General features: G+C 44.9%; 1 protein-coding gene across 1 annotated transcript in view; it reads right to left on the bottom strand.

Moving 5' to 3' along the window:
• The window catches only part of WFDC3 (WAP four-disulfide core domain 3), a 37,941-nt gene that overhangs the window by 10,923 nt on the left and 927 nt on the right, over positions 1–26,091 (bottom strand). Inside the window, exons 2-6 of the mRNA XM_036229353.1 lie at positions 25,014–25,237; positions 24,406–24,537; positions 23,602–23,745; positions 16,550–16,681; positions 15,386–15,571 (exon numbers count right to left, since the gene is read on the bottom strand). Coding sequence (XP_036085246.1) covers positions 15,386–15,571; positions 16,550–16,681; positions 23,602–23,745; positions 24,406–24,537; positions 25,014–25,092 — 673 coding nt within the window. The 5' untranslated portion in view covers positions 25,093–25,237. The remainder of the gene's footprint in view (positions 1–15,385; positions 15,572–16,549; positions 16,682–23,601; positions 23,746–24,405; positions 24,538–25,013; positions 25,238–26,091) is intronic.

Genomic DNA, 26,091 nt, shown 5'->3' with positions numbered 1-26,091 from the left:
TTTTCTTAGCAAAAAGAAAATATTCTAGCACCAATGAGAGAACAGAATTAAGATTTGTCCAATATGAACCAAAATCCCTGAACATCAAACACCCAGATTCCCTGACTCCTACCCAAATACTTGCAGTTCCCAATCCTCCCACTCACAAGTTGTTCCTGCTCACACTTATAGGAAAGGAAGAACACCATGACTGGGAATTAAATACATGGAGGGAAAGTTCTGGGGGGGGGGGGGAGGGGAATTGGTGTGTTATTACCAGCTGGAGGATAAAATGTTTAGCATACAAAACCAAAAATATTCACTTACATTCGCCCCTTGGCTCTTCAACTTACATGGACTGCTTTCCATTCATACTTTTTCAAGGTTTCTGGTTAGCATTGCCAAAAGCATTTACCCACAACCCAAAAAGAGACAATCAAAAGTCCCATTCGCTACCTCAACTAGCTTCAGGGTAAGGGTCTCCCAGGTAAAGTTCCTTCTCTTTTAGCACTAACTGAAAGCTGCTAGGAAATTCTGCAAACAGTGTATGAAATTGCGAGTTTCTAGGTCAACCAACATATCTTGCATAAAACAGTAGGTAAAAGAGAAAAGAGGAAATTTCACTTAACGTATAACACAAGCAAGGAAAAATAAGTAGCCTATTTGTGCTACACCTTATAAGGCTATAGCTGGTTTTAACAACATCCCTCCAAACACGTTCCATATGCCTCATCTTTGGCCAGAAACTCTGTTTAACTGGTTTCTTTATATATTGGGTCACCCAAGTGAACATTCTAGACAAGAAGAAATATGAGCTCATGGTGGAACTTTCTGGGTAGTTTTTAGCCTTCCCATCTTTCAAGCTTTTGTGCTTTCTAACTTCCATGAAATTTTACCAGTTAGGATGACGTATATAATAATACATGCTCCAGGACATCAGAGCCTCTTCAGTGAATTATTAACTATGTCCTCCTTTATGGTCAGGCTCATTAGCTTTAGATAAAAATATAACCCTTCTTTTTCGCTTCACCGAGAGAATTTCCACTGAGGCCATAAGTGTGGATTAAGGAAGCTGCGATGAGGCAGCAAAAAGAGGTGTAACTGGGGGTGAAATGGACCTACGATGAAATTGCCTGGTTCCATACAGACCCCTTCTTCTGTTAAAGGCATGCTTCTAAGTACACGGTGCCTCGAGCGTTTCTCAGGCACCTTCAGTTATTAGTTTTCTACCAGACGAAGCAGAAAATGCAACAGCAAAAAAAATAAAGGAAAGTTAATGGCATTCATTGTTTTCTGCCTCTCAATTCTTTCATCCAAAGTTTTCTGCTCTTTGCCTTCCACTGAAATAAAAAACCTCGCCTCTTCCCCACTTCCCCACAGAGACGTGACGTACAGGACATTAGCTGCTGTATTTACACAGGACAATAGGCGCTTCGTGCAAAACACCAAGGTGTCAAGCATCCTGGGAGATATTTATTCAAGTCCTTGGACCCTAGGCCCTCTCCCATTCAGTTCTGCTATCTCCTATTTTTCTCCTTATTGGGTTAGCAGATTATACAAAAATGTTGACTCTGTTGGAGCCATGGAGCAAAGTAGCTCTAGGCTCCTTTCCGCCTGACCCAACAATGAGGAGTAAACATCAGGAACAGAAATATGCATAGATAAATTAAATTAAAAGTCCGGAAATAGATTTAAGTATAATTAAGAATAGGATGTGGGGGAATCGTTTTATAAACAATATAGATGTCTAACCAATGAACCGTATACCTGAAACTAATTTAAATAAATTAATTTATTTTAAAAAGAATAGGATGAAGTTAGAATTTCAAATCAAAGGAAATTTGATACATTCTTCAATAAATGATGCTATTCATTTGACATGATGGTCAAATTAGATCCCTACTCCACACCATATACGAAAATAAATTTCGAATATATTAAGGTTGTAAATGTAAAAAAATAAAATGATTAACAGAATAAAATATAAGAAAACACTTTTCTAAATTTGGGGTGATGGGGAACTTTTCTAAGAAAGAAAACTCAGAAGCCCCTAAATTTGTTGTTTACGTGTTTAGGAATGACAGATATAATTATATAAATACATATATATAATTATATAAATATAAAAAATACTCAAGAAACTACAACAGTCTGAAAGGGCAAATAATACCCTAGGAGAAAACGTATGCAGCAAATGTAACTCTTAAGACTCATAATTTATAAAGTATCTTGTAAATCATTAAGAAAAAAAAAGATATCTCAAGATAAAAATAAACAAAGTGTAAAAAGAGGTAATTCGCAATTTTAAAATGTCAATAACTATGCTAAAATTTTCTCATCCCCACTAGCCATCAGGGAAAGGTGAATTAAAAAATGGCCTGCTATTTTTCACTCATTAGATTTACAAAAAGGAAGAGTTGGCAAGGCTGTGGTGAATTGGATAATATCTGCTAAATTTTGTATAGCTTACTTTTGGCCTAGAAGCCCACGTCTAAAAATTTGTTCCATAGAAATAATGGTACATAAATATCCACGTACAACAATATTCACCACAGCATTATTTGTAATTATTTGTCAAAAACAATCTGACCATTAATACAAAAAAAGTTGAATAAATGATGATACATTGATAGAATTCATGTGGCTATTTTAAAAGCTCAGCAATATTATGTGAAGGGATAAAAGCAACTCCAAGATCCATCTGCATAGCAGGATTTCAATTACGACTGTTATTTTAAAACTAAGATAAAAGCTATCTTAATGAAACCCACTTAATGAATTAATTGACCCTCTATTTCCTACATAAAATATACTAATTTGTTTCCCTCTTGGAAGACATGGGTAGTAGATGGTTAAAACATAGTGAACCATCAAAAGGGTGATTCCAGCACTTAGAGGAGCAAAGAATATTGATATCTAGAGAGAGGTCTCTAAGCATATGGGGAAAAATTTGGAGATTGGATAAAAGGACTAAGAGAAGTGACTTTCTTTACTTTCTCTGATTCAATAAAGTGATAAGGATAGAAACCTTTTGGAGGTTTTGTGACTTAAATATTTTTTCTAGAACAGTTCAAAAAACAAAGAAAATTGTCAATGAATGTTCTAAAGAACTTACCAGTAAAATCATCTTGCCAGTAAAATCAGCATTTGTTTAAATTTCATGCAGGTTTATTAATGAACCCAGGCACTCCTCTGTATATTGAGATAGTTCAAGTAATTTTGTTTTATGGAGGTTTTTAATTTTTTTAATCTATTTTTACAACTATTTCCTAGTAAACTTTTCATCTCCTCCGTGTTTGAGTTCTATCTTTTTCCTAGTCCTACTGTTGAAGATGTTTATCTCTTCTCTGTTTTACATGGCCATTCTTGCCAAAGTTTTGTCTATTTTAATGGTGTTTTTAAAGTACAAACTTTTAACTTTATTTAGCAATGTTAATGCTTCCCTAATTCATTAATTTCAAATACCATCTTCATTGGTATCTTCTTTCTGCTTTCTTTATATTGATTTTGCTGGTTTTGTTCCAGTTTCTTAGGTCCAAGGCTACATTAATTCACTTTCAAATCTTTACATTTGTATGTTAAAGCTCTGATGGTAAGTTATTTACAGCTTTCGTTATAGAGATGCTGCTGTCCTGAGCCATAGATAGTCGTGATCCCTAGATATGAGAGAGAGAAGGGGGTGGTTGGGTTAGACTACAGAGCTCTGATGAACTGTGACCTTGAAAGCTATGTGGTTGCGTACCCAAGCACATTCTGTCCTGCTCACTGGGCTGATTCTGGATGCACCAGAATCCTGCCCAGGCTTGGGCCCTGGGGAGATGAAATCAGAGACATGGGTTCAAGTCCTTCCAAGAGAAGGAACTCCACCCCCAAGATATTTTAGCCTAGTCCAGGACTCTCCTAATTGCTGTCTGCAACACCATGAAGTCAATGTTGGTCTATTCTTTTCCGTTGCTCCTCATTTTATGCATGTCCCTCCATACGCTTTCTGAAGTCATATTCTCTCCAAAGATCAGAGCTCAATTATGTGAAAGCGGACATCTTGGAGGTAAGGCACAAGAGGAAGGTCAACCCGGGAGGGCACTGTGGGGGAGAAGGAGGTCTAGGCGGGCTGGGTGATTTTGTTGTAAATAAGAAGGAACTGAGTCCTCCTTCTGTCTTCTTCTGCACCTGATTCCAGGAGTTATGTCAAGTTCTGTCTATAGATTGGAAAAAGAGGAAGACAGAAAGTAAAATTGACTTGAGTTTTTTCATTTTGGGGAAATATATATCAGTGTAAGAGGAGTTAGAAAATTTTGAAACTTGGATTGATGTTAGGAGTGTCCAGAAAATTCCTTTACTGGTGTATGTGTGCATGTGTGTGTGTGTGTGCGTGTGTGTTAGATGAGTTTCAATGCCATTCAATTCCACATGTGCACAGAACCACTGTGTTACATTCTGTGGATACAAAGAATCAGGCCATCATTCATATATTTAAGACATGTATGAAATATTTAGGGTAAATGGTGCAAATTCCCAATTATGGATAAGAGCTGAGTTGGACTTCAAGAAAACTGACATTAACTACTTCTTTTTCTCCAATGTGGGCACCATTGTTCCTGCTCTAACCACCTATCTCATGGTCTCAGTAAGACCAGGTGAGTCTGAATTGGTACCCAAAAGGGGTGGCAGGGCTGGTTGGGAGAGGACACAGACTCTGGTGGAGGAAAGGAAAATCTTCTGCCAGAGGAGGCAATTTAAGCCTATCCTTCAGGAATAGGTGTAAAGGGTCAAAGCCCCATTTAGCTGTGGGCTTGCAGAGGTGGAGGTGAAAGCAAGAGCTGTGACCAGATGAGATGGTCACTTCCAGTGACATGGGAAAGCACGTGGAGAGTCAGGAAATGGGATATACTTAATATAAAGAAGGAATAATACTGTGATGGATGGAGGAATCCTCGGGTCTTTTTCGCTTTTATACCTAAGGTAGGAGAGCTACCTTATCGTCCTTAACTGTTTATCTAAGTCACTGACCCAGGCGATAGTCTAGAATCATGGCCCCATATCACACTGACAGTGAAACTTAAGCTCAAGGAATTCTCCCAGGGATAAAGTGGCAGGTGGGTTTACACAGATTGATGAGCGTTAGAAGTCTGAGTTCATGAGAGAAAGAACCCCCGCTTGGTGGTACAGAAGAGAACCTGGCTGTGGAATTCTCATGTGCAGAGATCTGCAACTACCCTCCCCTGTTCGGCGCCTGCAAGTTAATCCTGACCAGATACTACTACAACACCCTGACGTTTACGTGTGAGCCCTTCATCTTCTCTGGCTGCAAAGGCAACAGAAACAACTTTAAACATAAATATATCTGTGAATATTTTTGTCTTCCTGAAAAGTAAGTATCTCAGCTCTTTACCCCACCTCCAATGACACCAAATATCATGGTGTTTTTAAGGAAAAAAGCAAGTGAGAGGCCATGGGAGATTGAGCAAGGAGATAAGAAATCATATTTGAGGTAGGGACAATCAGTCAGAGGCACAAATTTCAATGTCTCAGGTCATTTAGTCCAACAAAACTCTTTTGAAATGGTGAAAACTAAAGCCAAGAGAACTTGGCCATTACTTGCCAAGTTCACTCAGAAGAGGGACATGGATCCAGACCTGCTAGGTCTCTACCCAGTATTTCAGTACTACTGTGGTGGCCGCAGGTCTTTGAGATCCCATCCAATACTTTATTGTTGCATAGTTAAAGGAGAAGCTGTGAGACTGTCAGGAGAACAAGGAAAGACAAGCTTCGCAATTCAGTATGTGCAGCGAATGGCTTAACCACAGCCTTATGCTCAAGAACAAAGACATTGCTTTATTAATTTGCGTATCTATAGAGTCTAGCACTATATTGCTCAGTAATGTCTTGTGGATATATGTATAGATCAGAAGGGATATTCGTATTAAAAACATCTGTGAAATTCTGCTGTGATGTAAAGGTCCCACTGAGTCTATCAATGACCATAGCAATTACTAAATTTATTTATTTATTAACAGGGACAGATTCGTTGAAAAACCAGGAGCTTAATATGACAGAAGGAGGAAAAAATGAAGAAGGAATATTCTTTATGAAAAATTGTACCAAAATTATTCTGAATAAATAAATTGGACTATTTCTGGAAGTTTTTTTTATTAGTTTCAAGTATAGAGTACATTGGTTTATGAAATGATCCCCCTGATTACTCTATCGCTCATCTGGCTCTACGCACAGCCGTTACCATACTATTGACTTTGAATATAGAATTCTTGCTAATTTCTTTGCCCAGATTTGCCTTTCATGCTAATTACATATATAAAATTTTAACTGAAAAATCCCTGTATGTCAGCCTTAATACATTCATCTCTCCCACCCTAGATTCTTTCAACATAAACTACAAATGACCTCTCTGAAGGCACCAACCTACACATGTAATGAGCCAGTCCACATAAAGGCATTGTTCATATCTCCTGGGCTTGACCTACCAAAATCTCATTTGTTTCTGTATTTTGTCAATGACCCCATTGGATTTCCACGTAAGTGGCACTAAAATAATCATCATTAAATTATTTCATAGGCTTCAAATCAATGAGCATTCAAACCCTGACAACATTACTATTCTAGAGAAATGTCTCTGGCACTCCAGGGACCAGCAATATAGAAATTGTGACTTTCCAGTTGGGAGCTAAGAGTTTTGAACCAAGCTGTACCTCTGTAGTCAGAGTGTGGTTCAAGACTCATTGCCCTTTGCCCTGACTGCTATGCATATTCTTACCTAGGACTGAGCCTCAAAGATGAGTCCAGTTCTATGAGCACCCTAGGCCAGTATTCTAAGGGCTGTAAACAATAGGAGGAACTGTAGCCCAGGGTAGAGCCACAGTGGGCATTCTAGCTCAGTCCCAGCAGTGGCTTCTGGACCATAGGCTTAGTCTTGGAAAAATTTTGGGAAACTAGTAGAAAGCATAGGTTAGAGATTTCATCCTAGCCCCTTACCCAGGAATTACTCCTATACACGCACACACACACACAAAAAAAAGCCAAATAAAACAAGAAGGTGACTTTGGGGTATTGAGACAAAGTTTAGTATCCCAGACCATCCTGAGTCCATATAAAACTTTGTTCCAGGCCTGACATCATAGATATAACCTACCTGGTATCCATTCACAGATCCTAAAGATTTTCCTACCTCCGACTATTGTGCAACACAGTGTATATAGAGAAATCTCAAGTATAACTTCCTTGAAAAGTCTTTCAGAATCATATTCTAGGATTCCAAAGGATACTCTCTGGAGACAAAGAATTAGAGACTATGACTACCGAAAGTCCATTCAGCCTCAAGTTTTCAGATTTCTTCTCACTCAGTCCTAAATTTGCCTCTAAGATAAAGGTACATGTGTGCTATCTGTGGCGCTGAAGGACAATATTCACAAGAACCCACAGTGATCAGTGAAAAAGCACAGAGCCAGATGACATTTCAGGCCTTCCCACAGGGCTGCAAACCCTTCTACAAAAAGCTTCTGTATGAGAGAAGTAACTCAGGGTATAAATAAATTTACGAGAAACCCAAATGGGTTTCATGTTAGATTCGAGTGAGATATCTTAAGGGGATGATCACTGATAAATAAAGGGGGACAAAGATGAAAAGATAAAACAAGGTCTTAGGATACACACCAGAGACAGAAGGAAAAGATTATGGTCCTGACCCCGGTCTCTTTCCCAAGTCATATCTGATCACTATAGAAAATGAAAGGGGAAAATTCCATTACATATGACAGAGAAATAAGAAGCAGTTTCCAAACTATTTAATTTCTGGTTCCAAGAGCTCCGAAGAGAAAGGATTCAGTGGAGCAGAGCTTGGAATGTGGCACAAATTTGGTCATCGTCCAAGAGACACTCGGCGTGTTTTGCCTTCATATCCGGGTACAGAGCAGAGAGAAGAGGCAAAGAAGCAGAAACCCTATCATGGCCACAAGACTCTGACCTCTTCCCCATGCAAGCCTCCCCTTCTAGCTCCCATAGGGTAACAACAGCTCCAATCCTTCCTGAGTCTGGCCTCCTCTGGATCTGATGGGTCACCCCCTCCTTGTCATTTCCATGTCCAGCAGCCTGACACCAGTCTCATCCTGCCAGAGTCTCCTCATCAGATCCATTCATGATCTGTTCACTTCCAAACCTCTTTAACAATACCCGCTGTTGCCAAAGTAATTATCCTCAAACATCGTGTATATTTTTCAGGCCCTTGACCCAGAACATGTAGTGTCTGTGATTAATGTCTTAATTCCACCCAATATCCAAGTCCCCCATGTCTGTCCCATAGTATTACTGTTTTCCATCATGTGCTTTTGTCTCAACTTCACTGATCTTTTTATGAGTATCATGGATTTTGAGATGAGAAAGTGACCTAAAAGACCATCTAATCCAGTTCCGATCTATTATACATTCTGGAACTGAAAGTCTGAAGTGTGAGATGACTTGACCTATGTCTGATAGTATCTCATACTTTCATTCCTGTCTTAGTAGCTTGACTCTCAGATGAGAACTTTCTTCCATGAGTGACGCAATCTCTCCTACTTCTTCATTCATTAGACACATTCATTGAGCACATTCTCTAAGCCGGATACCATATGAGGCATGGGATAAGGTAATGAGCAAAGAGGACTGTGCCCTGTCTGGAGAGGAGACAGAGAATCTAATAATCACTCAAATGTCTGATGACAAACCGTGATACATGTTCTACAAGAAAGGCATAGAGTGTTATCAGCAGGTGGAGAAGGGAAACTTAATCTATCCATAGAATCAGCAAATACTTTGATATTTGAGCCGACATGTGAAGCAAAATTAGGCACAGGGGGAACAAGTATTCCCATCAGAGGGAACAAACCTTGAGGCAAGATCGATCATAACATATTCAAAGAATTAAACGTGCCCCCACAGGGCACAGTGAGAATAGAAAGGTTAGCAAGCTCCAGGTTATGTAGGACATTATATGTCAAAGAAAGTAGTTTGGATTGGGTAAGAATAGAAGTTTTTGAAAAGGAGACTGTTTTCAAGAGATCTTTAAGGGATTCTGGTTCTGAGAATAACAGAGTAGCTGACACTGAACTTACTATTCTACAATAAGAATTATATCTTGACAAAATGTAAAAAACAACTATTTTGAGGTACCAGAGAATGACCAAAATTAAGCAGAAAGTGGATAGGGTTTAAGACAAGAACCACACCAGTTTTACATGGCTTTCGCCCTGAAGACTCTGTTAAATCCAACATGCATATGGCAGATACATGTCAAGCAGAAAGCCACAGTCTCAGGTCCTGCGCAGTCAGGGGATGATATTCAAGGTGGTCTGCCAAAGCAACAACATAGTGAGGGAAAAATCCGGGGAGGAGGGAACCACGAAGGGGAAGTCTCCGAAACCTTTTTATAAACTCCTCTCCAATCCTTGATGGACTCCTCAATCTCTTGTCCAAGTGAGAGTCCAAGGGTTCAAGGTAGTGATACAGCGAGGCTGGAAAACTGGGCAGAGATTTTAGCTGCTGCCCATCAGAGATGACATTTCAAGTCTGAAGCACAACATGTTAGAGGAACTTGATAAACACCTCAGCTTTAAATCGAAAGCCTGTAAGGACCATGACTTGGGAGTAAAGGCAATTTTTCAAGACTAAACTAATGGATTATTTAAATAGGTCTGCCCAAACAAAGCATAAAACCAAATCTTCACAAATTTAAGGTGATCCAGCAATAATTCAACTGCTTGCTAAGAAGAAAAGACAACATGCTTCTGAGGAAGAAGACACGATCCAATCCAAAGTCGCTATATTGCATCATTTGCAATGTACATGATCTAATCAAAAATCATATTTGAAGAACATGAATATGTGACCAATTATTAGCTATATCAGTAGATATAGACACACCAAGTTATCTCTATGATGAGCAAATCAAACTTTTAAGTAATTATGATAAGTACATTTTAAAGGCTACAGAAAAAGATGGCTATAATAGATGAAGAATTGAGGGATTTCAGGAAACATTAGGAAATGTAAAAAAGGAAACAAAGGGAAATTCTAGGACTGAAAATATAATACCCGGAATTTATTGAGTGAAAATAACAGCAAATTTGAGACAGCAGAAAAAATAATTAATGAAATTGAATATAGCTCAATAGAAATCATCCAAAGTGAAGCATGAAGAGAAAAAAACACGTCTTGAAAAGGCGCGAGTTCTCACTGACCTGCAGACAGCACCGTACAGGTCAAGTGCATGTAGAAGGACAGGGGAAAGAGGATAGGGCGAAGATCACATCTGAAAATAGAGTGGCCAGCATGTTTTGTTTTGTTTTGTTTTGTTTTGACAAATTCGATCAAAAACAGCAAACCGCACATCCAGGAAATTTGGTGAACCCAAGTTGTATAATTACTAAGAAAATTAGTAGGTATATCATATTCGAATTGCTGAAAATAAAAGACTTTTAAAAGAATCTTGCAAGCAGCTGGAGGGAAGAAAGGAAACATTACACACGAAAATAGAAATTGTCAATGATAAAAATGGCCACAGCAGCGTCCCTGGGTCGCTCGGCACTCCCAGCCACTGTGGCAATGGAAGACACAGGCCCACAGAGCCCACAGACACTACAGGGGGATATCCAGTCTTCCTTCTAGTGAGATATGGACTGGGCACTGCGGGCCGCATGGCCCCACAGGACCCTTCCTCCACCCCAGGACAATACCGTCCAAGACCACAGAGGCCACACCCCACACTTCTCTCCTGGAGGAAGATTGGTTGGGGTGGGAGGAAGGTCCTCCTTGCCAGCCACTTGCCTCTCACTGGGGTTCGGACACCAAGGTAGAGATCTTCTCCCTTTTGGGAATGACCCATGTGGCAGGTCCTTGCATAATAATGGCATTATCAACACCAGGCCCAGTTCCTGGTTCTTAGGCCCTGTCCAGAAGCCACCGAGACTAGGTGTGGTTGCATGGGAAATTCAGATGGGTTCTTTGCTCAGTGAGCTTCCGTGTAACCATCAGCTACCTGGAGATATTAATTCCTGCCTGAACAACCTCATTTGAGTGTTGGGAAAAATATACCCGAAGAGCACTGCAAAGGGAAATATCCAAAAAGGGAGTGGTTATTTTAAATACATGGAGTGTGAAGGAAAAGTGTCAACCAACAAGAGTACAAAATCCTAAGCGTAGGTAAGAAGGGGAAAGTAAAGGAGGGAAGTATATCTAATTTGTCTCTCTATCTCCAATGTCCAGGCCGATCAGTGACTGCTCCATCGAGAACTGCTGAATCAAAGAACAAGACTCATCAGGGTATCACTTTGTTAAGCTATATAAATGTCTAATCACTATGTTGTACACCTAAAACTAATATGATATTGTATGTCAACTGTAATTGAAAAAAAAAATTTAAATATTTTTTAAAAAAGAAAGAACAAGAGCATGTAAACTACATACTTGTCTGATGAGATTTCTCGGGCTCACACTAGAGGGGAAGAAGATTCAAAAACCAATGGAAATTCAATTAACACAGTGCATGTAAGGCACTGTGTTAATTGCTAGGAAGTCACAAAGATAACAGGAAAAATAAAGAAAGTAGGGAAACAAAAATTCTCATAGACTACTGAAAGTATATATTGATTTTTTTCTTAATTCTTTTTAATTACAGTTGACATTCAACATTATTTATATTAGGTTCAGGTATAGTGGTTAGATATTTATATAATTAATGCAGTGATTCCCCCAATTAGTTTAATACTCACCTGGCACTACATATATTGATTTTTTAAAAATCTTTCGGAGAACAATTTGTCTATAATTATCAAAATTTTAAATATACACATCATTTAGCCCAGCAATTTCATTCTGGAACTTTACCCTAGTGAATAAATATTGAAAAAATGTTCAAATGAACTTGAAACCATCTGGCAAAGGTCATGGGAAACCGGGCCAGCAACATCTACAGAGTTCTGGAGCCTAGTTACACATAAAAAAAATAATAATAAATATTTAATAAAACAGAATATTTTAATAATTAAAAGTTACATCTGTGACATATTATTGAAAGACAAAAGCCTATTACAGCATGAGAAGGAAACTTTTTCCTCACCTTCAGCTCCACAAAGAATTTGTTTGCTCTGTGACTTTGTACAAGAAACATAACGTGATGGACAATGTCCATCATAAATGTTACCAAAACCGCAGAAGCATTCCATATCATATGAAAAGGGGGTGTATAACGTATAATGTATAGACCCAGCTATATAACTTTTTCTCAAAGTGGCTTGAAAAAGCTGGAAGGAACTCAATAGTCAGCCTGTAACTAAGCTTCTATCTAGAGCATGGATTTTTGGTTTCTCTTGCCAGGAAATGGTCTCTGACTTAGACCTCTGCTGCCCTCTGGTGGCTTTGAAAATAAAAGCATCCAGCAAAGAATTCACTCAAAACTCTTGGCCCATTGATGATCCCACACAAGCGCCTCCAAAACAGGTCTGAGCCCAAGGGAGGGGAGGAGGAGCACCCGAGCCCCACCACCACCACCACTCCAAATAGGCCTTGAGCCCTCGCTGGACACCTTCACTCCATCTCAACCCTTGACTTCTGCCTCTAACACAATCCCAAGTTCAAATTCAGCCCTTCAGCTCCTGCTCGTTTGCTGTCTTCCCTCTTCTCTCCCTCCCTCTCCCCCTCATGTTATTGCTACCTATAGGCAGCTCAGTGGCTGCCATGTGGACATGGTTGAGCTGCCCCAAATGAGAAAGAAAGATCTAGAAAGGACCCCTCTCCCAGTACTCAGGCAGAGCTTCCTGGGGCTCACTCCCTAGCACAGAAGAAAATCATCCTACAGCATTTTAAGATTCCCAGACAGTTGTTTTTCATTGAAAGCTCTTCTGTGCTGATTTTTTTTTTAGCTATGTGCATGTATCGTTTTGATTTAATAAACAATAAAATGACAATCAAAACAATGGCAAGGGGATCTGCCGAAAGGTTCAGCAGCCTATCACACTGATGCCAGTCCTCCCCAGTTCCCCACGACTTGAACCTGGAGCTCTAGGTGTCCCTGGGATGGCCACCAGGAGGCTCAGGCCAGCCTCTCTTCCAGATCACGTGACACTGACTCTACTCAAAGACATTTCTTTGAGTTCTGAACCCAGTTGAAACCGGAATTTCATGTCCCAGTGTGAAAAGTTAGAAAAGAGAGCATGAAAACATCGGTGATGGGAAATTTTTTAGTTCTAACTCACCTTTTTCCCTTAAAGTTGAAAATTATAAAAGCATTTTTGCAGTATCTAAGGTGAGCGCTGATACTTTTTTGTTATAAAAGCCCTGCCTACTTAGCAATTTCTGTCCAAATTTTAACTGCGTGCCTTTTGATCCAGTGTGGCACATATAGTTCATTACCTACCTACCCTCAAAGCAGACTCTCCTTTTCTGCTAACAGAACCTTCATTTTTACATCCTGGTAGGCCCCTCCCTCAGCCTCAGGGATGAAGCCTGATTAATCTAAGACGGTCACGTTTTCCCAAGTTTACAGATATTTGCTTTCCTTTGCAGCGACAGTTCATGCCAATGAAATGAGAGGGGACGTCTGGGGAGGAGGCAGCTTCTGGGAAAATAAACTCTGTCGTTAAAAAGAGAGCACCATTTAAGATGATTTTTCGAGTACCATTCGAGGTAGTCGTCTTTGCTGGTGTCCTCTATGCACACCTTCCCGCTGTGTGTATAGCATTTCCCTTGAGGTGACCAGCACAAGGACAGAAGCCAACACACTGAGGATGGAGGAAAAGGAAGGAATGAGTCTGGTCATGAGTGCTGTGGTTGAACTGCTTCCCTCCAGACTCCAGTGTGAGAAAATTAAATGCCTTTATTGACTAAGCCACTTTGAGTTCAGTTTTCTATTACTTTCATTCTTTCATTCATTCAATGAATATTTATCGAGGGCCTATTTTTTTTTGCCGGGCTCTATTGAAGAAACTAGAATTCTACTAAGAATTTACCTAGATTCACTTGCAAAAGTAGGCCAAGATTTATGTACAAGGATATTGATGTCCAACAAAGGGTGACTCACTAAATTGGTTATTGTCATGGAGTTCTAGAAAAAGAATGTATGTGACAATATAAAGGATCTCCAGGATATATGATCCATGTTTATACCTAAAAAATAAAATTTTTTAAAATTATATTTTAATGGCATGGTTCCAAGACATCCCCTGCCTACTAGAAGAAAATGAACTAACTGCCTGTCTTAGAGCCAAGGGCTGGCCCCCAAAGAAGGAGGTCTAAGGTGGGGACATCCAAGTGACTACAATAAACTAGCCACTCATCCCAGCCTCATCCCCAACCCACATTCTCTGATAAGAGGAAGGTCAGCAGGCCCCCGAAAAGGCCTGACTGTCCCACTCCCAAGGCTTGACAGTGACATCTATGGCAAGTCACCCTAGGTTTAGATTCCCCTCATCTCTCCTCTTGCCACACCCGACCAGCACCCATTTTCAGTGTTTTCCGAAAGAATGGATCATTATTCTTCCTAAATAAACCCAAATGCTCAGACCCTTAGCTTTCTTCCCGCATCTGAGCCCCCAAACAGCACAGGCAAGAGGATGAGCACCAGCCTTTATTGGGGACAGGAAGCACCACACACCCACTGCCCGACCCCGTTTCCGATGCCCAGGGCAGTAACAGGAACAGAAGCAGAGCAGGGCACAACGCTCCCTGGGAGTGTCATAAGCCCCAGGACATGATCCTCTCCTGGCTGCCAAGACAAGCCACTTGGAGTCACCAAAGCACCTCAGGACAAATCAGGACAGCTAGGGCACTGGGGTCTCTGCAAGAAGAAGAAACGTCAAGCCACGACTTTGCCCTCCTGGCTCCAGCTCCCCAACATGTGTCTCCTCCACCCTCGAGGAGTGTGGCATACGCTGCTCCTGGAGGCTTTAGGCATCTCTCTGCTTCCTGGACAGCCCCGGCCAAACATGCAGATGTCAACTTCATATCTCATTATAGGACAGCTTGTCTGTTCCTTTACCCATTCTCACCCCACCCCCACCAGCCCCCCAAACATACCACATACCTTCCACCCTCTGTGCCTTTGCTGACAATCACCAGACCGCCTGTCCAGCATATTCCCTGGACTGTCCTCACTTTGTCACATCCTGCCTTGCCTTTGGGACCCAGATCACCTCCAGCTTCTAGCAGAAAGACCTTCCCAAGGAGCCATACCCTTCCTGAAAGCCTAGAAGCCCAGGCCGTCTATGCAAGGGTTCAGTGATATATGATCTGTGACATGTGATCTTTCTCTCTGGTTAGACTCCACAGGGCAAAACCTTTGCCTTGACCGTCTGAAGGCCCCTCCCCAGTGCTTCGCACGCAGCGGGTAAGGCCAGGGTTGGTGACGCAGGACTGTACTCACCTCGTTCAGAATCAGACCCGCTGGTCCAGTTGGGGCTCGTGGCCAGGTGGGGTGGCCGAACGGGCGGGACGCAGAAGCGGCCGCAGCCCGACTTGCAGCACTTTTCCCCGGCCTGACAGTTCTCATCCATCATGCAGCTGACGATGCACAGGCCCACCAGGACGTTCGGACAGTCGCCGCCGCGCCCTGCATGACGCAGGCACACGTGAAGAGACAGGATGACAGCTCCGCCCACTCTGCGTTCCCATCTGGAACCTGGACATGGGGGCTCCAGGCAGATCTGACCCTGATCTAACTGGATCCGAACCAAATATCTGGCTGGGAGACCTCGAAGCTGGAGGATCTGAGAACTGGCAGGGCCCCAAGAGGGGTGCAGAAGGGACAAGGCTCCCAGACCACCACCAGTGTTGCTTCCTCTGGGAGCCTTCTCTAGGCAAGGCGTGGGGCCCCGCACGGCACTCCCCCATCAGACTTTATTAAAATGCCTTATTTAATTTTGTCGACCTTCCTTGAAAGGCTATATGCTACATAAGGACAAGACTGTCCCCAGAGCCTTGACCATTGCCAGGGAACCTGAATGTTATCTAAAGACAACATGTGGGCCAGTGGTTATGAAATGGAGCTCCACAGGGCCTGGCACCAAAGGGGCACTCAAAAATATATATTTGTTTTAATAAATATATTGAAAAAAAAACATAAATCAGATCGGGAATGCACAGACATTGCTTCCAACTCAGATTTCCTTTCAGAGACAGGGAAGCTGTGTGTTAAGAATTAGGGCAGAAAATCATGATCCTGGGCAAAGTCGACATTGTATAGATGAAGAAACTGGCTCAAAAAGAGGGGTTTGCTCACCCCATGTCACACTGCACATGAGCAGCGAAACCGCGACCGAAGCCACGCGGCCTGTCGTCCAGCCTAGGGGTTCTTCCCACTACCCCAACCTGCCTTTCCCTAGTTCTTTAATGCCGAAGAAAGCCCCTTGGCCCTGGGAGGAGGGGTTGCTTTGGGTTGGGGCAGGGCCAGGAGGACAGGAAGGATGGGAACTCTGACTCCTCCCAGGAGGGGAAAGACCAGAAGGCCACTGATGGCTTGCTCCCAAACTGACTCCGGAACCCAGGGACCACCCAAGGATTTCTTCTCCGAAAGAAAAAGCCCACATACCTCCAGTAACGACTCCGCGGCAGGCGTGGCCACAGCCCGTGCTGCAGCATTTATGCCCCTGGGGACAGGCTGCATCCCCATCGCACAGCTCCTCGCACGGGAGGGGGTCAGCGGGACATTCACCGCCAGACTCTGCCACAGAATCAGAACACCGGGGTCCAGAAACTGGGCTCGAGCCCAATGTTTCCGGCTATTTTTACTGTGACTCGAATACAAAACACATTTTTCATTGTGTTCCACGTGTATGTTAATACAGGCGTGTGTTTAAAACGTATGTATTTATGAGCACGCATGTACATGCACTGCTGGTACTTTACATTCTACTTCTTTTTAATGCCGGCCACACACTACTAAATTCATTTGAAGACGTGCAGTTTGTAAAACACTGCTGTGGTCTAACCCACTGCGGCAAAGATGCTAATCACCAATCCTATATTCATTCTCCCTCCTTTCTTAATATGATGGACATCTACACTGGTGGCCCCCAATGAACCCCACCTCCTGGGACTCATGCCCTTGTGTAGCCCCCTCCCACATTGTCTCTGGCCTTTACCATGTGACTTGCTTTGACCAACAGGACATCAGCTGGTGTGACTGATACAAGCAGCGCCTTCGTAAGCACTTGCGTTTGGGGGCTTGCCCTTCTTAGAACGCCCCCTCTTGGGAACCAGCCACGGTGCTATGTTGCACATGGGGCTAGCCTGCAGTACGATGAGACGCCCCGGGAGAGAACCTGGACGAAGACAGGCATCTGTACATCCCAGACACAGTCCAGCCCCCCGCCACGCTCCCAGCTGCAAGCAGCTGCACGAGTGACCTCGGGTGCGCCGGGCGGGCATAAGAACTGCCCACTGAGCCCAGCCAACCCACACAACTGCGAGAAGGAATAAACGGTAATTATTTCAAGCCACTAAGTTTGGGGGGGGTGGTTTCTGTGCAGCAATAGATCACCGAGACCCTGGTTAACAGAACCCCTGGTTTGTTCTGAGAGGCAGTGAGCCCTGCCAGCTACAATGATTTGCTTCCCCACATTCCCTCGGACCTAGGGAGTGACTACAAACTAAGACAAGCCGGGAAAACTTCCGCACTCCTGACACAGGGAACACACCTTGCAAACGGCCCCTCATCTTTAGGGGCCAAGACAGACAGCACGGGGAGGGAGAGCAGCCTTCCAGGAGGCAACGAGCATGAGGACAAAGTCAAGGACTGCCCAGGACTGTAAAGAGAGAAACGGGCCTGTCCTTGTTCACATCGCGAAGCCACCACCCCAGCCCCTGCGCCTACTTCACCTACTTCGCCTACTTGGAGACGTCTCATCATGTGAAAAAACTGAACCCGTTTGGTTAACTTCCTGCTGTGAACAGCCGCGCACTCCTGGTGTGCCCCACCCCTGCCCCTGCGAAGGCAGGGAAGGGCGGAGAGGAGAAGGCGCTTGCCCAGGGCTCCAGAGTGAGCCGGCGGGGAAACGGGACAAACCCCAGCCTCTCGACTGGCGGTGAAGCGCTCTTTCCGCTACGCCATCCTGAAAACACGCAGGCGCCGGGCCAGGCCCCCGGGCCAGGTCCCTGGGAGCAGGCACACCCGGCGAAGCCACATCCAAACCAAACCGACTTGCCGTGACTCATTCGTCTCAGTGTTTACTTCAAGACTTTTAAATGGAAAAAAAAAAAAAAAGCGACAGGCAGTTAAAGGCTTTGTAGAAAAACCAAAGCAGGACTGGCCCGGCGCCCGTGCGCAGGGACAAGCGAGTGGGGCTGTGTACAGCCGGCTCCAGAAAGTCTGCCATGGCGGAAGCAGCAAGTGTTGGCCTCCAAGGGCAACGAGCACGGCTAAACAATCGAGGTATAATAACCCTGCAGCCTCGGATTTTCCCGAGCGGCCCCCACCTTTCAAATAGTCCATGTCATGGTCAGATCACATCAAAACTGCACATCCTGATTTTTTATTCAAAAAATATGGTCACTATAACCGCCATATGTACCTCCCCACGGCCCCCCGCCCACTTGACAAACACTAAAATCCATTTAACAAAGAACAAAGCCTTTTAGCCATGGCTGAGAAAGCTCAGCGTAATAATTCTCTCTGGTAGAAAACACCCGGCAACATAAACTTCTCACGGACTTATACCACGAGCCCTAGCTGGAAAGGGGGCACCTAGACAAGCACACTTCCGAGAGTTCATCATTTTGCTGAGTTTGGCCCTGAAGTGACCAGGGCCAGGAGCACTCTGCTACTGGAAGAGAGGAGGGGTCTGGTCTCTAACCCTGGTCTCAGGGACAAAGACAGTGGCTGACAGAGAAGTGAAATTCCAAAACTTCTTAAGCCAAGAAGGGCCCTCCGAGCCATTGAATGTACTCCGCTTCTCTTGCAGACAGACAGACAGACAGACAGACAGACATCCAGGAAGGGGGAGGGATTGGCCTGAGGTCAATGGTGGCAGAAGCGGGCCCCACGTCCCCAGCTCTAGGGGCGCCCTTTAAACCACATCGCTACGATCCCCTGCACTCTGCAAGGATCACCCCAAAACAAATCGATGAGTGCTGGGACTGGACTTGCCCAGCTCGGTTCTGCCAAGAGAGAAGACCCTACAGTCGGTGGTTCTTTAGGAAAACGTACAAACACGCCGGTGTGTTGGGAGCCCCAGGCCCGCCCTGGGGTTCACTGACTCGCTAGCGCTCCCAGGACTCGGCATCTCATACTCGCGGCTCTGATTTATACAGCAAAGCATAGGAGGCAAACTCATCACAGGGAAAAGGTACGTGAGGCAAAGCCCAGAAGAAAGCAGCCACCAGATTCCAAGGGTCCTCTCCCATGAGTCACACGGACGCACGACAACACGGGGAAGCACGTTGGACTCGAGGTGTGTTCATATGGGGCTGGTCACGGGGGCCCCCTCTGCCTGGTGCCCACCCGTCTTGTCAGTTGGTGTGTTGGGAACACTCTCAAAATCCAAATCCCCAGCAGCGAGTTTTCGGGAAGAGGTCATCCAAACACACAGGGAGCCCAGGGCATCAGTCCATGCAAAGGGCGTATGTTGTAATAAGCAAAACAGAGGGTCGCCAGGGACGGGGCGGCCAAGTCATCTGGTGAGAGGGAGGCTATGAGGTGGCCAATGGAGACAACTCTTCGGCCGTCATCTGAATCTTCGCTTCAAAACGTCCTCCTCGCCACGTGTCCCCTTCTCAGTGAGGAGCACCCCCACCCACCCGCCCAGGCCAGACACCTCGGCCCCATTCTCGACAGTCCCTCTCCCTCACACTCACGGCCGCCTACTCCTTCACCGAGTCCTACCAACTGGGCCCTCACGAGTGCTGCACGTCTGCCACTTCTCTACGTCTGCGCTGTCACCACCCCGGTCTCAGCCGTGGTCACCTCTCGCCCAGCCTGCCACAACGGCCCCTTCGCTGGCCTGCCGTCTTCTCCACTCGTCCCGTCCAGTCTTCACACAGCGGCAGAGTGGTACTTTTCAAATGAAAACTGGACCTGGCCTCTCCTGCTGTCATAAGCCCCTCCCAAGGCCTCCCACTGCACCGACGACAAAGCCCCAGAGAGCGCCCTGCAGACCCCCCCCCAAAGTCTGGACTCTGCCCCAACTGGAACCACCACCCGCCTCCTCCTCCTCCTTTTTCCAACCGCACTGACCCCCTCTTTTCACTTCCTGAGAAGCAGCGGGCTCTTCCCCACCTCACGGCCTTTGCCTCTGCAGTTCCCTCTCCACGGCACCCCGCCCCACGGCCAGCTCCTTCTCCTTCTCCGAGTTCAAATGACACTCTCTTCTTCTCCTTCGTAGCACTCGCCACGACGTGGTTATTATTATTTGTCGATGATTATTTTTTGTCTTATGAGAACAAGGACCATGGCTGCCTGGCTCACCGTGAGATGCCCACGTGCAAGGTGGGGGAGACACTCGCTATGTAACCCGTAAGTGAATAAGTGGATGAACAGACAGGTCACACTTCAGTCAGGCGGGGAGGGCACCTGAACACAGAGGTGCGGGGCGTGACTATGTGAGCTATTCAACATCGTTTGGCAGCTTTCGTATAGGCTTTTTAGATGTATTTCTTCTAAACTGCATGATACAGGCAGAATGTTTATGTCCCACTTCCCCCCCAAAAATTATATATTAAAACCTAATCCCCAGCATGAGGGGGTTTGGAGGTGGAGCCTTTGGAAGTGATTAGGTCATGAGAGCGGAGCCCTCATGAATATTACGCCCTTATTGCCCTTCTGTAGTGCGAGGCCACAGTTAAAGAGATGGCCGTCACCAGACCTGACTCTGCTGGCACCTTGACCTTGCACTTTCCAGCTTCCAAAAGTGTGAGAAATAAATGTCTGCTGTTTACATGCCACCCGGTTTACGGTATGCTGTTACAGCAGCCCAAACAGACTGAGACACTGCGTTATCACTCTATGAGGTTAATGTCCATATCTCCATTTTACAGATGACAAAAATGAGGTTGGGAGAGATGAAAGGCCTGCCCAAGGCCTCACAGGAAGCAAGCAGAAGAGCCAGGTATCAGACTCATGCTCAGACCAGAACTGCCTCACGGGAACAGGTCCTAGCATCTGCTCTGTGCCCCGCAGGCCACCTGACTGTCCCTCCACCCTACTGAACAGAGCAGCACAAGCCACGGTAAACCCCTGACTATGTCAGAACTTAGGGAAGGCAGGAGTCATCCACAGCCCAGGAAGGAGAGCTTCCTGTGGGGCTGCGTGGAGCAACCAGTGCCATTAGGTGAGTGTCCAGCCCTCCTCTGGGACCGGAACTGTAACTACGAACAGCAGCCAATACTGCCACCCACCAGACTAGGCGCCCCAGTCAGCCAGTGGGCAACAAGAGATGTGCAGAGATCACTAGTCTGGCTCCAAGGACAGGGGAAGCCCCATCTGGGCTGGCTGGGGCCCAGAGCAGCTCACAAAGGTGCCTTGCCAGGGTGCCAGCCTCGTCCTCAGCCCCCGCAATTCAGCCATCGGCTTCAAACACTGGGCAGATTGTACCAGGCCCTACGAGCTGGCAGTGGGTAACCTGCCTAAGACAGATTCCCAGGCTCTGGTTCCAGAACTGAGAGTCAAGAGTCCTGGCAAGGAGTACAACCCTCTATTCTCTCTCGTGGGCAGGCTGCCCAAGAGAACTGCCTAAGCCAGGCACAGACAACCCACTGGACACAGGACGGTGCCTGCTATCTGGGGAGGTCTGGCTGGAAGGAAAGAGAGGCGGTCACATGTCATGGAGTTTCTGGGTCTCAGAGAAGAAGCGATCAGGGGAGGAGAAAATGATCCTGATTCTCGATGGTTAGAGACTGTACTCCTGGCAAAGACCACCTTAGGAGGTGAGAGGAAGGGAGCTAATGTACGATGAGGGCCAAACACTTTACATACTTCCAATCATTACGACCACCTCTGAGATTTATTCTTTCTGTTTGACAGTGAAAGGAACTGAGGCTCAGAGAAGCAGAAGAGTCTTGACCAGGAACTCCCTGGCCAGCAGCTGGTGAGCCTCAGGCCTGAACCTAAATCTACTGTAACAGAATGTTCACTGCCACGTGTATTCAAATAAGAGAATGGTTCCAGTTCCTTTAGAAAGTAATAACGAAAGACATAATGGAAGACCCCATTTGAGATAGCAAAGAAGATCATTAAATAACCTAGGCATTAACTTATCAAGAAATACTTTAAAATTAAAAAAAAAAAAAAAAAAACGCTGAAATGCACCAAACACACTTGGACAATGAGACGACATAAAGATTCGACATTATAAAAATGTCAGTTCTCCCTAAGTTAATGTCTGTACCTAACACCTCTCCAATAAAAGCAGTCTCGGTATTTGGTGGTGGGGGGCGGGGGTAGACGATATAATGATAAAATATATTTGGAAGCGCAGCAAGCAAAAGGAACCATGGAAATCGTGAAACAAGAGAGAGACGAGAGATAGCCACAGGAGACCCATCATCAATTTCTAGCGCCTTTTCAGGGCCTCTCAGGGATGAGGTAGGAGGCAAGGAATAGGCCATAGAGCCCTGTCACTTCTACCTCCATATTCTCTCAACTGTGTCGCCTTTCTCCATTCCCACCGCCACCTCCCTGGACCCTCTCCTCACCTGGAATCAATCCCTCCCCGTCTCTATTCTAACCACTAGCTTTCTTTCAGTTTCTCAGCGTAATACTTATGTGCTTGCTTCTCTCTTCCTGGAATGTTCATCACACCCTTCTCCTGGCCGACTTCAACTCCAAGTCTCAGGTTAAATGTCACCACCTCAGACACTTCAGAGAGGCTTTCTTTGACCACCCGATCTAAAGTGGGTCCACCGTTATTCTCTCAGCTCCCTTTAATTTTCCTCCGTGTCCTTGTTATGGTTTGAAATTATATATTTATTTGCATGCTTATTCGTTAAGCCTCTTTCTCCCCCACCAGTCTACGAGCTCCATGAAGACAGAGACTGGATCCACTCTGCTCACCACAGTATACCCAGAAATCATTACTAGATCAATAAATACTTGTTAAAAGAATGATGTGTAAATTGAGAATTTTCGTCATGAGGATCCTGCAAGACAGAGAAGAAATCTTTCAAACACCTCTCCACTAGCATCAAAATAAAACAGGACCCATTTCCAACAGGAGACGGCCATCCCTCATGTGGACAGAGGGGACACAGAGTCTCAGAAGTGAATAGGAAATGTGCGTTGCCTTGCATAGGTATCAAGATTCTCTTTTGCTATGTCTTTGCAGATTCTCAAGCTAAGATTTTAAAAGAGAATACTGCAACTGACAACAGGAATTGGAAATTATGCAACAGCTTTCAAATCTGTCTGAAAATAAGGATACCCCAAGGTTTCCCTTATTGTGGCCTCCTCTGCCTGCCTAGGCCACACATCACAAACCATCATGGCTTGGGTCCCCTTTGCAAATCGTTTCTTAGAAAAGGTCTCAGAATATAGGAGGCACTTACTGTTTTTCAGAGTAAAGTAAAACCGACAACAAGATGGCAAGAGTGTATCTGAGAAAGAAACGAGCGGGCTGAGCAGACCACGAGGAACGGGGCAGAGTTTCTTACCCAGCTTCTGTTTAGACACGGGGACCACACAGCTCTTGTTGCAGCCAAATGTGCAGCATTTCTTTACACCTGGACATGTCTCATCGGTGATGCACCTTTTAAGACAGGTCTGTTTTCGAAGGCTAGGACAATCTCCTTTCCTCCCTGTAGCAAAAAGGGAGACAGCTACAAAAAAAGAAAAATGGTGCCCGATGACACCCAGAGGCCTAGCAGATGGGAAAATCAGAGGAAGGGAGCCCTGAGCCTCATTTAGGACTCTTGACCCTGGTGCTAAAGCAGAAGCAATGATGATGCCAAGAATAATAGCTCGCATTTACCAAATTTACCTGGTGCCAGGAACCTCTCACTTGGGTACTGCTCATTTGGCCCTCAATGATTCTATGAGGCACAAACAATTGTCCCCATTTTACAGATGAGGAAATTAAGGCTTAAAAACTTCACACTTAAAAAGAGCTACTTAAGGCTCTTTTAAGGCTTATAAAGGTCTGCCTGGCTCTAGGGTCTACACCCTTCACCATCTCAAACAGGCTTCCCTTTGCAGCTCTGCCCTCCAGCCTTCGCAGGAACCCTGAGCTCATAGTAAAAGGCAGAGATAATCAATCCTGTGTTCTTCCTGATAGAAGGCAAAGAACTGGGGACACTTAGTGACTAAAGGAGAAGAGATCCCAAAAGGGGAAAGGAAAGGTGCTCTAGGAGACCTAGATTTCAAGAGCCAGTCTAGGAGGTAGGAAGCTCTCTGGGTCTTTCTAGCCCGGAGGCAAGGTCAGAAAGCACACTTGGATTTTGCCCCTCGTGCCAACATACCCTTGGGAATGCCTCCTCGGCAGACCCGACCACAGTGTGTGCTGCAGCACTTCTGCCCAGCTGGACACGATTCATCCCCCTGACACAGATCTTCGCACGGGTTCTTATTAGGAGGGCATTCTCCTTCTTTCACTGTGAAAGATATCACACAAGGTTGGGGTGACCGATCGGGCCTCAAAAAATGGGGAATGAAAGCCAAATGTACTTTGAGGACTTTCAGTCTCTCCAAATACTCCTAAACACTTTCCCCTCCACCCCAAAAAACCACACACACACACACACACACACACACACAGACACACACACACACACACCCCACTACAGGACCAGCCATTGTGCAGAGGCGGGGAGGGGATGTTGGGTGCTCCTGTTCTTATTTAAGGAACTCTAGGGGAAAGCCAGACTGGAAATCCAATCTCCTTGTCCAAAGAGGGTAATGAAAACCAGGCGGACCTACCCTGGCTGTCCAGAGACTCTATGCATTCACTCCCATCCTAGAGAGATGACCATCTCCACAAATGAGGCCCCTCACTCTGGGAGAAGGAAGGGGATGACTTCTCTAGTCACTTTCTGTTACTGTTTGCCAGGGATCCCAAACGATAGCTCACCATGTTCTCCTGCAGTCACCCAGGATGTCAGGGACCCAAGGGCAAGAAGTGCCTTCAGGAGGAAGAGGCAGCTCAACATGATGAGGATGCTGAGAGTTGAGATGAGAGCTCAGCTCGGTGCACTTTGGCCAGAGTATAGTAAAGCAGGGAAGGCGACTAGGAGACTGGCCTAAACCCAGCCCCAAAGTCTTCCCTTTCGCAATAGTCCCCAAGGATGGCTTCTCCTAACAGGGAGAAGAATGACTGGTTGCTGGTGCATGGAAAAATTCCTGGCACTACCAAAGGGCACATGTGATGGTGGCGATCAAACTCTATGATGCAATATACGCAACATCCCTGGACAATGATGAGGAACCTGGGGAAATGGAGGGATGGCCACTGAACAAAGGATCAAAGAGAGCCCTAAAGGGCCTTGGAAGGGCGCAGCTGCAGTGAAATGACAGAGGCAAGGACAAGAGGTATGACTTAATATGAAAATAACCAAAGCTAATAAAACACCCTGTGGCTCATCCTGTTCATCCTAGCAACCTAGAAAACAGATTGGAACGGGCTACTTAGAAACTATCAAAAAGCTACAGAAAAGCCATATTTGAGTTTGTTCAGAACTAATACAAATGCACCAAAAACCTACATTTTTGTCCCTCTTGCCCACACAGGCTGTTCTTGGATTGTATAAAGGTGAGTTCGCAGAACCCAAAAGAACAGTTACTATGACTCAAGTAGTCTAAACCATGTATACTCCTCTTATTTATCTCTTCTTGCTCTACTTTTATTTCTCTGCTTATAACTTTTGTCAGCCATGATAGTGTCCAGTGAGGTTAAAGGTTGAAGACCATTTAAGGCTCAAGGTAAAAACTTCCTTAATAGCACCAAAGAGTTTGGTGCCAGGAAGTTGCCTTATTGTTTTAAGGCTGATTGTTTTCAAGGAGCATGGAGATGATTGATATTTGTTGACCTAATATGTGCTTTGTATACATTATTTATTTTAATCTTCACAATAATCTTACAGAGGTAAGAAAAGTGGTTCAGAGGGGCTGAGAAAAATTGCCCAAGGTCATAAAGCTTGTACGTGGTAGTT

The sequence above is a fragment of the Rousettus aegyptiacus genome, unplaced genomic scaffold (assembly GCF_014176215.1).
Source record: "Rousettus aegyptiacus isolate mRouAeg1 unplaced genomic scaffold, mRouAeg1.p scaffold_m13_p_12, whole genome shotgun sequence".
NCBI classification, from domain to species: domain Eukaryota; kingdom Metazoa; phylum Chordata; class Mammalia; order Chiroptera; family Pteropodidae; genus Rousettus; species Rousettus aegyptiacus.
This window is presented reverse-complemented; position numbering and strand designations above follow the sequence as displayed.